General features: G+C 38.7%; 1 protein-coding gene across 1 annotated transcript; it reads left to right on the top strand.

Annotated features, from left to right (window-relative positions):
• Nucleotides 1–1907: 1907 nt before the first annotated feature.
• LOC133899503 (uncharacterized) lies at nt 1908–13306 on the top strand. The gene is made up of 8 exons (XM_062340490.1): nt 1908–2088; nt 2182–2307; nt 2394–2471; nt 3544–3669; nt 3772–3873; nt 3959–4105; nt 5401–5491; nt 13182–13306. Exons 1-8 carry the CDS (start codon nt 1924–1926, stop codon nt 13304–13306), a joined length of 960 nt encoding a protein of 319 aa, XP_062196474.1. The 5' UTR covers nt 1908–1923.
• The last annotated feature ends 481 nt before the right edge of the window (nt 13307–13787 follow it).

The following is a 13787-nucleotide window of genomic DNA, read 5'->3' on the forward strand; positions in this document are numbered from 1 at the left end:
GGGGTCAGAGGGTCCTAGAAGTAGGAAATATGTGAATGTGGTAGAGAGAGATAGAGAGAAAGAGAGTGGATGCGAGAGAGCCCTTGGACAACATGGATAGGTGGAGGTGATGGCTGTGGCCAGACAAAAGCCCTTGGACAACATGGTGCAGTGATGGTGACGTGGAGTGATGAATGTGCCCTAGGGTCGATCTCCCCCTATGTGAAGAGATCTCCTAGCTGCTAGCTAGGGCTTGATACCTCTTGGATTTGCACTGTCTAAATGTGCTGAGGGCTTTTGATCCTTCCGATGTGATGTCAATCCTATCCAGTAAAATGTATTCCCACGAACAAGCAAGGGATTGAGTACCAAATATTTTCAATAACCTCACAAAACATGCCTCATTTGAATTGGCCTTAATATAGTTACTTTATGACATCATCAAGGTGCAGTGAGGTGGCGATCGACCTCCCATGGAGTGTGACACTGTGAAGGCTGGCCTTATCACCCTACCCAAATTGGGTAGGGTTGGTGTAGCCCTTCTTTTGGAGATTTTAACTTCATCATATCAAGTCTGATTTATGATCCTTGTTTGAGAATTGTTGCTCTTATTGGGATCTAAAACTTTGTAACTGTACACGTTTTCCCCTTGAAGCCATCTAGTTGCCCAAATAATTGCTAGAAGATTTTGATAGCATTTTAATCTCCTATTACTTCCCTAGCTTGTTTCCACCTTGACTTCTTTCATCTTTTTTCATCCATGGGAGTTCCATAGCATTATGCAAAATAGATCTAAACCTAATAACATCATTACAAGCCTAGACAATTAGTGTCGAGGTGATATATTTAAGAAAAGAGGGAAGGAGCCGGATCACATACTAGGGAAGCGATATAGTTGGGCTAGCTCATTGCAGCCTAAGATGTACATTAACAATTTCATATGGTTTTCCATTTACATTATGGCCTGTTTAGGTTGGCACCAAATTTGCCCCACCGCACCTTACCATAGTTTGGCATTGCCAAATTTTGGTCACAAATTTGGCCACTCATGCTTTGGCCAAGCATTGGCAAAAAAATGAACTAGAGCTCCAAGTAAGAAGATCTTGAAAAGGTTTGGTAGCAAACCAAATGCTTGCCAATTTTGTTCAACGCTACTAAATTTTGGTAAGGCAAACATTGGTAAGAAACCAAATATCTACAAATTCACCCCATGATAAATTGAGTTCAACAATGACGAAAAATTCTAAACTATATGGTAGGAGACTTAGGTACATTTTGAAGATCTTAGCAACCAACTATTTTACACAAATAAATATGTGCTAAAACCCACGAGATGCATATTTAAAATTCTTAAATTTCAAATTACATAAACTGCATTTTATATGCTTCGGAGATAATTAATTTTGCAACATGGAATTTTGGTGTTTACACACAAAATCCCATCCAGCACAGAGGATCCAAAAAGATTGTGCACATGAATAGACAAATTATTGCATACAGAATCCTTCTAGGTGTTAGAACTACCACCACCAAATCAATTGTTGTATTTGGTAGTAAACATAAAGGTTATTAATATGATGACTGCACAGTATATTCTAATTACAGCTATGTACGTCGAATAATAGCTAGCATTAGGTGTTGTCCTCCACTTACCTACCTGAAAGATGCATGCACACCACACACATTGTCCGCAGTGTATTGAGAGAGTAAACTACATTTCAAACCAGGATTATTTACCATACTAAATAAATTACATTTTACACTAGCTGTCAGATCTTCAAAAGGAATCTTTGAGTTGTTCCTTATCAAATGACCACATAATTTATAGCTGTGGTGGATTCCAGTTGGCACAAGATGTCCTCTGGATTGATTTAAATACCCCATCGAGTATTTGCGAGATCCAAGCAAGGGGGCGGGTGTAGAGAATGCTCCCAAACCCTCAAAATGGGTGACAAGTCTGTGATTGTGATCTCAGATGATGAGGGGGTAAAGCAACCAGTTGCGCCAAATGAGGAGGAAGAGGACGAGGCATTAGCGGAGGCACCGGATTGGCTCCCTGATGGATGGATCATGGAAGTCTACCATGGTAAAGATGGCACTATTAATCGAGTATGTCTTATGCATTGTTCTATCTTTACCCAAATTTTTTCTGCCATTGAGATTTGTAAATTTTCTGTAACTTTTTGTGTGCTTCTAATGCAGTATTACACTTCTCCTGTGTCGGATTACACATTCAACATGCCGTCAGAGGTGCTAGAGTACCTTTTTTCTGGGACAGATGAGCGTATACTAGAATCAAAGGGATGTGCTGCAGAGAAAATGCTACAGGTATGTGGCTACTATCTATGATAATGTCTGTTTTAAGGCATGTTATTATGTTTTATGATATATCTGTGTTTTGCTGACATATTCAGAAAGAACAAGAATGGCTTCAAAAGGGGTGGGTGATGGAGATTAGAGCCGGTGGGGAAAAGATGGACAAGATGTACAAGGTATGGATTTGGTTTCATGGAGCTAGTACCTTCGGATGCTGTTTCAAATTAGCTACATGCCAATTTTTCTATACTTTTGATGCTCAAATGTAGTAACTGATTGGAATAAGACAATCTATCTACTATCGGAGTGTTCTTTTTGGATGTGAGTTGCTCCATTCAATCAAGGAACACCCTAGCTCTGAGAAATTGACTTGCTTATATTTGAATTATGAGATAGCTATTCATATTAGCTAGATCTGAGTAATTGCACCTAGATGAGGGGAAAGCTACATATCTGTCATTACAAGCCTTTTCTGATCTGTATCAAGTAAGAACTGTGATTTTATTCATATTATTGTTATGTAAGTTATTGCATACATAAAATGGTAAGGTTCGATTAAATGTGATAGGTGTTTATTTTATTACATATTGTGTAGATGTGAATTCCACTGTTTTTTCTTTCTTTCTTAGTTAGCTGTACAAGTTATAACGCGTGAATAAAGAAAACATATGCAGATGCCTAGGACCACAAGATCAACTTCAAGCAAGAAATTACTTACTTTCGTAACTATCATGAAAATGTGGTATATACATGAATATGGATGTGTTCATATGTAGTACAACCGTATAGTAATAATATTCAGTGGTATATATCATTTTGATCGTATATGAGTTATGCTAATAAATAGGAACTGATTGCATGCAGCTGCATGTGAGCGGAGGTAACGAGTATCAGTGTACGAGATAGCTATAAACTTTCTTTTTTTTGAACTTCACTATATTTTTCTTTAGAAGAAGAAATATTTTTCTTAGATTATTTGTACTTGATGTATTGCATGCTCAAAGAGGGGCATTTCTTTGATGTCTAAGAATTAGTTAGGATACTTAGTGCAAATGTGTCTATTTTGTGTTCATTTCCCACTATGCAGGCTTTGAATTAACTAATTTATCATAATGAAAGCTATATATTGCCTTGAGGACGCATAACAAAAGGAATGAATATGAGCATCAAGTAGATTTCCATGCCAGAAATGATTTCAATATGAATTAATGGCTATTATTGATCAATGTCCATACGATTTATTTGCAGTTTTACGTTTACTCGTACACTGGAGTACGACTGCAATCAAAGGAAGATGTAATACTCTATACCAATAAGAAAAAGGTCTCCGAGTGTGATACAAATGGACAATGTGACATAACTTCTGAAGACAACGTGTGTCTCTTGCCAAAACTTTTACTCCTCCCTGAAAAACACAGTATATATTTTGAATGCTTGATATTTTTTTCAGTTTAATCTTTTGACATATATTTGCAGATACTTGCAAAGGTGGAGCTTCACCCAAGTGGATTGCCAGATGGATGGATAAAAGAACTAGTTTTCAGAAAGACAAAGGATGGACTGATAAGGAGAGATCCGGTAAATAATATGGTTAATCATTTTTCTTCATTGACATAAAAAAGCAGAGTTTAATTTCATGATCATTATTTGTCTTATCATGCAGTATTACACGGATCCTGCTAGTTCCTACACATTCCGTACGTTGAAATCTGCATTATCCTACCTAGAAACTGGAAAAATATCCAAGCATGCCTTTATTCAAAAGATTAGTGTTCATGACCTGTACTCCTTTGACAAGTCTGCAGATCTGGTAATTCTTCTCTTGAGATTTTTTTTATCTAGCCAAAATCTGCACCATATCATAAGTTTTTTTACTGTTGTTTGTAATTTTGCACACTGTCTTGTAAAAAGTAATTGAAAATATTATTTTTCTCGCCACCTAATTAAGCTATATTCGCTTTTCTGTCTTTCAAAACATATAAACTTTGTTTTTTCTTGCCACTCTTCTAAATATGCCTCATGACATTGGTTTTACCATTACCATAAGAAGCTGAACATTTACCAATGTTAAGAGCATGAAAAGGCTATTTCCCCCCTCCCACTCTAGTTGCATTATAGGAAACACCTACCTACCACGTACGTACAAGTTATCTGGCTCATTGCCATCATTCCCTTGCCCAACTTCCATGAACATAACTCACCGCTATTGTCTTACATAATGTTTACCAAACTTGCTAAAATACGCACTAGCTAGATGGCTTGTTTCTTTTGCTCAAGCTTTACAAATATTGATAATTGGATTCTATCCTATATTGTCCTTGTGCATGCTCAACAAACATGAAATGATATAGTAGTATTTTGACCAAACTTCCATTTCTTTTAGTCCCTCTCATAGTCAGGAAATAATTGATGTCGTCAATTGTTTTATGATAAATTTTTCCAATGTATTATGATTGGGTTGACAAAATATGGGAAATCAGTTTCATGAACTAAAAATTTGCGTAACATTGAATACAATATAATTTCATTATAATGATTTTAAAAGTTTCATGGTGTACCTCCTTCCTAAAATACGGTACCGGGCCACAACTTAATCTTTTAATTGGTATAAGATTCACCATTTTATGGTAATGGTCCACAACTTAAGTACCTTTCAATAGACACCTTTCATTCTTGATTATTGGATTTGAACAAATGAATGGCCATTGTAATTCCGAAGCATAGTAACACATCTCTAATGTTTTTGTTTTGTGACAATTCCCTACTACCTTGCTATATGCTCTCTTCAGTTATAGATACTTGATGTTTTGGACAACCCTTTGGTTAAAATTTCCAAACTTTGACTACACTAACTTTTACCATATTTAGTTAGAAAAACTGAAAATTATATATATAGATTTGTCTTGAAAAATACTTTTATAGTGTTGTAAGTTTATTAGATTTATATATATATTATAATAAAAACGAGTGATCAAAGCTACACATTAGAGACTTTGTCATTGTCTAAAACATTTAGTATTTGTGACTGGACAAAGTAGAAGTTTAGTAGAAATAAATGAGGACCTTCTTGCATTATATTTGACTAATGTTCATTTCTCTTGACAGCATGAAAGTTTGCGCAGTAGACTGACAATAAATGGGAGGCTTGATCAAAGGCTCGCACGATCATCTCGACCCAGAGAAGCATCAGGTAGCTGTAAGTTCCTACAGTTTCTGGTATTATAGTAAATTTTGTGTGGGTGTGTGCGCATGTGCAAGATTCTTATACTACATTAATTTTTATGTTCTACAAATTTTGCTAACATGCATATTTTTAGGTACGGTAAAATTCTTACACCTGTCTTAGGTACTCCCAAAATATATTTTAGGACTGTTATTTGTCATCAAAGAAAGTATAGAAATATATTACTGAAAAATTATCTTTTGTCTCATGTAGCCACACAACTTAAGTATAACATCTTTTCTCCTAACATATGCTCATCCTCTGTTGAACAATGGAAGATTCTTGATGGTACCATGTGCTAAGAAAGCTTTTTTTTGAAAAAGTTTTCACGACCGTTTGCATCCTTTTCTAAGCAATGATCGATACTACATGGTAGTATCGTAACAATTGGTGATACTGGATATGTCCCATTAACACTTATAGATAATTTAAATATCATATCGAAAATGGTGGCTTTCGGTATGCTTGCTTTGCGAGAAAATAGGAAAGATCATACTTTCATCTTTATTTTCTGTGGAAACATGGATTTCCATTTCTCTAACTCGTACGTACTGTGACTTTTACTCCATTTATTAGGTCCAACTAAGTAAGTGAAGAGTAAACTTCACAAATAAAAATAGCATGAGTACTTCTGGATAAATGCGCTCAACCTGACAATTGCCCCAAATCGTAGTAGAAAAGGTAAGTGCATGCACAACACAGTACACTAATTAATATAGAAAGCACGATTTTGATCCGTTGCATTGTGTGGCATTGAGTTCATTTCTCATTTGCACCCTTGAATCCCTCACCGTGGGATTTTCTTCGAGTTCAAGTCCAACTGGGAGGTGGAACCCAAGTCATTCAGCGTACCACGCTGGATCCCCTAATTTACTCTCAAATAGCATGCCCTTCTTATACTACTTTCTTTAGGTTCTATAAAATTTCCATCATAGTCTTAGGAACTACAAAATTATTATACCATCTTATGGAGAGATAGAGCATGAGATAACACAAACAGAAATGGACTGTGCCTGCATATATATTTAAACAGTTATTTTCCATTAAGGAGAGTATGGGGAGCGTTGGTTGAAAATTTTACCATTTCTCTCATCTACTAAGTGGGAGGTTAAATTAAATATAGAAATTGGTGTATATGCCCGCAAAAAAACTCCTCAAGTGTTCATACATTTGAACACGGCATCTGCCTTTCTCCGGCAAAACAACAAAAATGGGCCCCACTTATATGTCATGCCAAAATCAGATAGCATGCCGGTCATCAGCATTTGACACGCCACCACATATATGCATTGTACCACACATACTCTTTTCAGTCATCATGTTATTAGTCCATCCACTTATCATGCATTAGTGTATATATAGCCATGGTCCGTAGAGCGCTTTCACACATCTCAGCCGCCTTCCCTTTCGTGTTCTCATTACTGACAATGCAGAGCAAAAGTTTATAGTAATATGTATTAGTTTATGCATCAATCTAATTTTCTTCTTATGTATGCATTCCATTATTCATGCCTTCATCACCTACAACCTCAAAGTATGTACATACTTATGCATCCAACCATACATCTAGAATAAGCTGAGAAGTCATGCCTTAATTGATAGTCCATTTACATAACTAGACAGCGGGTACGTGAGATCTATGTGCACAAACTATGAATTAATTCTATAATGCAACTACCATGCGTTCCAACATGTGCAGGCTAGTTCACTAAAAAAAGTAATATTTCTTTTAAAATGTTAGTAACCAACATGCAGTTTCAATCTAAACAAAGAAGATCAACGTAATGTGTAGGTGCGTCTTGCCCTTCCACTTCACCAACTAATTTCTATCTTCCTTGTGCTAGCTGAAGAAGATGATGAAACCTCATCTAGCTCAAATTCATCATATGAGTCTGAAGAAGAAAAGGTTAAAACCAAGAAGGCTGCAGGCAACGAAGCAACCTACTCAACCACATCTGTCGAGAGTCGGCCAACAGGAAGGCCACCAATATTCGGGATTAAGAAGGAGGCTTGAGGAAATCGGGTTGCAGTCTAATGGAACCACCCGCACAAGAAATCAATAAAATTTCGCCAGCACTTGCTGTTGCATTTTGTTAAATTTCGGTTACCTCCAGCAGATTACTGCAACAGCTTAAACTATTATATACTCATGTGTTCCTGCGGGTATGATGGTTAATGCTTCTATTAAACGTAGTGAAAGTTCGAATTTGAAATATCATAATACTGTGTTCATCATGTTTCACAACAGCATGATTCTCATGCTTTGATATGGATGTGTGTTTTTCGAAGTTCGAACCAGCAGTTAGCTGAAAGTGGAATGGAAATGATTGCTTACTGAAATTTGTAACATAGAAATGAAAAGAAACTCAGAAAACCCCGCAAAATACTTGCTACTTTGCTAGGCAGTTGCAGGGGGAGATATTCGATGTTAGAGCTTGATTCAATATGGGACGCACTACATGAAAACGGCAAATGAGACACAATTTACTGACGGGTAATTATCCTACCCGTCACTTATGTCGTCTCTGGTCGAGACCGGGTGTATACCCGTCACTTATAACATGTAATAGGTAACGGGTAATAATATTACCCATCACCTATAACATAAGTGACGGGTAATGAATAAAACCGTCACCTATAATCTGATCATAAGTGACAAGTCTTCACACACCAGTCATAAGTGACGGGGCATGGTGCAACCCGTCACTTATGACTTGGCATAGGTGACGGGTCTCCCTGGGCCAGTAATAAGTGACGGGTTGTAATATGACCCGTCACTTATGAGAAGTTATAAGTGACAGGTAATATTATCACCCATCACTTATTACTTAGATCTGTTATAAAGCTGACCAGCCACTGTGCGGGTCGAACAATGGTCAACAGTACCTCGCGTTTAGTTCTAGCGATTTTCTCCGGTTCCACTAGAGACTCTCTAATATTTTGTTAATTTGAAGTTTGAATTGGTGCTAGGTATTTGAAGGTTTGTATATTCCCCTTTCCTTCTCCTCTAATCCCTATTTGGTAGATTTGTTGTGCTTTGAGTTATACTCAGTCATTTTGCATCTTTATCCAAAATCTTAGTACAAGTGAGTTGTATTTATGTTAGATTTGGTACTAGGTTTGTCCGATCTACCGTGAGATATCACAGATCTAGTGTATTTGTTGGAAATTTTTAATCACATGCTTAACCACGAAATTAAGGTCATTATTAATGAAGAATGAATGTTTTTACATTAATTGTAGATGACGGATAGAAGTTGGATGTACCTCGAGACCTGGACTTGTATGGAGTACCTGAGCGGGGTGAAGCATTTCGAATAGTATTGATTTCTTGTTCCACATTCCTAACTGTTCATCATCCTTAGAGGATTGATTTCGCTTGCCAAGGACAACATTGATATTTTTAACCTGATTGTGGACATCTTCCCTGTTGAAATGCCTCGGAGGGAACGCTTTTCTCCTTTGTGCCATCGAACTGCTTGTCCATGTTTCGGTACGGGTGCTTCCTGGAAAGGAAACATCGATGCCGTATGTACACTGTTTTCTTTGAGTTGTTCAACCTCAAACTGCATGTGTCATCTAAGGAATGGGAGCAAGCTTCACCTTTTCTTTTGCTCTGACCTGACAAGTTACGAAGTGCTGGCAGATCATTGATGGTGACGAACAACATGGCGTGCAAGGTAAAGTACTCTTGCTTGTACTGATCCCAAACCTCAACGCCTTCCGACCAGAGTTTCTTAAGATCATCGACTAAAGTCTTAAGGTACACATCTATATCGTTGCCAGGTTGTTTCGGTCCTGATATCAAGATCAACAATATAATGTATTTTCGCTTGGTACAAAGCCAGGGTGGAAGGTTGTAGATCGATAATACAACAAGCCAGGTGCTATGTGAGGTACTCATGTTATCGAATGGATTCATGCCATCTGTACTCATAGCAAACCTAATATTTCTTAATTCTTCGGCGAACCAACCATATGTGGAATCAACGATTCGCCACTGAGCGGAATCTGCCAGGTGGCTTATCATTGCATCATCTTACGACCCTCCTTATGCCAACATACCAATTGAGCCTCATTTCTGTTGGCAAACAGATGCTTCAGACAGGGAATTACAGGAAAATACCACGCCACCTTCCTAGGACCACCTTTACTTTTCTTGCCTTCGTCCCGTCACCACCGTCATTTCTACACTTATATAGATGAGTTCCACACACGGGGCATTGATCCAGCTCTGCATAATCTCCACGAAACAAGATACAATCATGCTTATATGCATGTATTTTTTTCTATTTCCAGCCACAAAGGACAAATTATCTTCTTCGCGTCGTAGACACCCTCGGGTACCAAGTTCCCCTCCGGTAGCATGTCCCTTAGTAGATCCAGCAATACTTCGAAACTCTTGTCAGTTCAACCATGGGTTGCCTTCAGCTGTAGAAGCTTTAGGTTCTCAAATATCTGCGTGTACTTCTCCTTACAGTTGGGATAAAAGGGCGTCTTGGAATCCCGCACAAATTAAAAATTACATACAAATACACTAGATCTGTGATATCTCGCGGTACATCGAGCAAATCTAATATCAAATCTAACATAAATACAACTCAAGTCAATTATAACTCAAAGCACAATAAATCTATCAATTAGGGTTTAGATGAGAGGAAATGAGGAGGAAAGAGGGAGATGCGAACCTTCATAGACCTAGCACCAATTCAAACTTCAAATCAACAAGATATTGGAGAATACTAGAGGAGCCGGTGAAAATCGCTAGCTACTGTGCGCGCGGCACTGTGCAGTAACTGTTCGCCCGCACAGTGGCTGACCAGCTCTTAAAACAGAGTTGAGTAATAGGTGACGGGTGATAAGGTTACACGTCACCTATTAAGAATCATAAGTGACGGGTTGAATTATAACATATCACCTTTGCCAAGTTACAAGTGATGAGTCATAATATAATCTGTCACTTATTACTGTTACAGGGTTACCTGTCACCTATGACTAAATCATAAGTCACCCATATTTATAGGCGTTTAGCCACCCGTCTTTGGTCAAAGGTCTATGAAAATGGACAATTTTCACATGCACAAAAGAGACCATCTATGAAAACTTATTATCAGAGGCAGAAGTGAACCGGTTATGGTAATAGGTTCTTATAGGCGATTTCTTAAGTAGACTGCCTCTGGTAGTCGGTCCTCGAATTGACGCTTTTTTTTTGCTAAAAAAACCAAAAAAATTGGCTCGACTAGGCATCCTGCAGCGTCACAAGTCACGTGATTTTTTACGTGAAATACATGCACGTGCGGTTCATGGCACTCGAACTCAGGACTTCTTAGCTCGTACCACACATCCTTACTATTCCAACATAGAAGTACTAGTGATACTAATAGCATATGTAATCTTTTTTTATCTCTTCTGTCTGAAACTTCAAATAATTATTTGAATATCTAAATGATTTTAAATAAAAAAGTTTGCAAATACAAAGTTGTATATCTTGTCGAGGATTACAATTTTCATATAAAGTTTGTCGTCATCCAACTTCGTATAAAAAAATTATGAATTTTTTAAGATAAGTTGTCATCAATTACCACAGGAATCGTCTCTAGAAATATTTTTTACACAGACGGTTCATATAAGGAATCATCTCTGAAAATAACATTTAACACATGTGGTTCACATAAGGAACCGCATGTGATAATCATCCTATTTTCACAGGCGGCTATCGTAAGCAGCCTTATGTAGAAATTTGTTTCTACAGACGACCTGAAACCATAGAAACTGCTCAAGCGGTTTGCCATTTAAGCCGCATGTGGGCGTCCAAAAATATTTTTTGCAGTAGTGATATGTATTAACCATAAAGCTTCACAGATGAAAAGGGGCAAGGTAATGCTGCCCTACATACTATTGACTCCAAAGTCCAAACCTCTTTTTTACTCTCAGTCGATGTTAATGAATGACATATTTTTTCTTTTGTTTTGCTGTTGTATTTGGTAACAGCTAATATTAGGCATCTTTTATATCGTCTCAAGCATAGCATAGGATGATAGGAACTCTCTGCTCTGCTGGAGTTCATGGATGTGGTGTAAATATTAGCAATGAAGCTCCAATGAACATGGCAAAGGTAATGGTGCCACACATCGCCTCTAAAATTGTCGACCAAGACCCTTTTTATCTTCATTGGCCAAGCAATATTATGTGTGTTCTTCATTGGTCGAGTTCTGGAAATATGGAACATTGCCTTTGCAGACAGTGTGAAAGAATAACAAGTTTTCTTTACGAATTCTGAACTTAATTTACATAACTATAATCAGTAGATCATAACCTGATAAAAGTCATTTTGCTTGACTTACCCGACCTGGCAGATTATAATGCACACCTTAAGTCATTGGCTCTTTGATTACCATGGGCGAACGCATACTTTCGTGAACAATTATTTTCGTCGAGCGGGTGATGGGGGGTCTCGTGCGAAGTCCTGCTCGGCTTCCTACCGATGCCGACAACGGTGATGCCATTGGCGTCACTACCTTCCTTGGAGGCATTATCATGATGCCCCCCTTGTTGGGGGTTTCTTTGGGTAAAAATCTAGCTCCGGGTGTCTGAATTGCGATGGCAGCGTCTGCAGACATCGTGCCCTCCTTGGAGGCATCACAGAGGAACCCCCCCCCCCCTCTCGCCCCTGAGTTGCTACTGATGGTGGCTTGTGAGTGGATCTAGATCTTCGGTGGCGGCTTCGACCTCAACCCTTTCAAAGCTCTTGGTTTTTTTCCTTTCATCATATATGTTTGCCTCATTTGTGTTGCTCTCCGTTTGTGGTCGACTATGGTGCTTGGGGCTAGTCGTGCTATTGTGAAGTCGGAGCTGCTGTATTGCAGGAGGCGCAACGGAGCTCAGCAACGATAACACAGTGCATAGCTACTCCCCCCACCCCTCGCGGTGGAGTTGGTGGTTGAGGCAGTTGTTGTGGATCGTTGTAGAAAGTCGTAGCTGCAGTCATGTTTGGCAACTTTATCCTATGGCGTAATCGGTCTGTTGTAGTGTTCAAGTGATTGTAGTATACCCTTGTGGGCTGTTGCTCCGGCGGAGTTTGTCTGTCGTGCAAGGGGTTCCTGCCGGTTATCCCTTAAAGCAACCGTTTGGTTGTGTGGTTTTTGAGCCCAATTTTTTTTATAAATTAAGTCAATTATCTTCTTCTATGAAAAACTCGGCAATGCTCTTGCCGTCCTTTTGGGAAAAAAAAAAAGGTCTGCTAGTGCTGATGTACACAAGTTGTCCACGTCGAGGGTGTCAGTTCGCAGCTAGAGGGTCTTCCTGACATACTTTTGTAAGACAGGTTCATATTTCCAGGAAAAAAATTACTAGACAAACTCAACTAATGTTTCGAATGAACTCATTTGATCTAATGTTGCAAGCAACGTTTCAAGTTGTAGAGGTTCAGGATTTGAAGGCAGTGTTCCTGAAAAGGCATTGTTGGAGATGTCTGACACGATGACATATCAGTGATCTTGCTTGACCTGATGTAGAGTTAGTCATTCGAAATTCATGTCATCCAGATGTGTTTGGTTACGACTTGTGACGGGTTTCAAGATATGTGGCCCGCGAGTATCTGAACCAAAACCAAACACGAATCTTGGTCATTAGAGCTGTGCTTGAAATTTGTGGTGATTTCCAGCTGCTTCTGAAGGCAATCTGAAGCTAGAAACAGAAAACCCACCTGCCAAGATGCAACAACACTGGACTCTGTTCAAAACTTTTGCGTTGGAAGACATGTCTGTGTTCCTGAAGTTTATTCTCTGATCAAACCACTGACGTCATTGCTGGTTTTGTTACCATCAGAACAGCCAGGCGTCACCGTTGATGCCTGGATTGTGAAGACAGAAGGCGAAGCTCGTGGACATGGCCGGTTTTGTTGCTCCACCTGACGCCTCTCCACTGGCAGCAAAGGTAGACATCTGACATGTTCAACGATGATGAAATTGAGCGCCCAGAAAAGGTAGAAATCCAACCTGGTCAAGGGCGCTGCGCTGAAAGGCTTAGATAGTCTATTCAAGTGGATTTCAATGAACAGTTTAACTTAAGTAAAAAGAGGCATGACAGCAACGGTGAATATAAATGTTGTTTCACCACACTTGTACACCCTATAGTTTTGTTTGTTTTACTCATTGTGTAGCAGTTTATGAGTCATCACTGACTAATCATATAGCTGCTCCTTGTCTTCGTGTGTCTTCAACCGAATTATAAGTAGTTCTTGGCGAAGTGTCGTGTCACTAGATTATTC

Source organism: Phragmites australis, chromosome 18 (genome assembly GCF_958298935.1).
Source record: "Phragmites australis chromosome 18, lpPhrAust1.1, whole genome shotgun sequence".
Taxonomy (NCBI): domain Eukaryota; kingdom Viridiplantae; phylum Streptophyta; class Magnoliopsida; order Poales; family Poaceae; genus Phragmites; species Phragmites australis.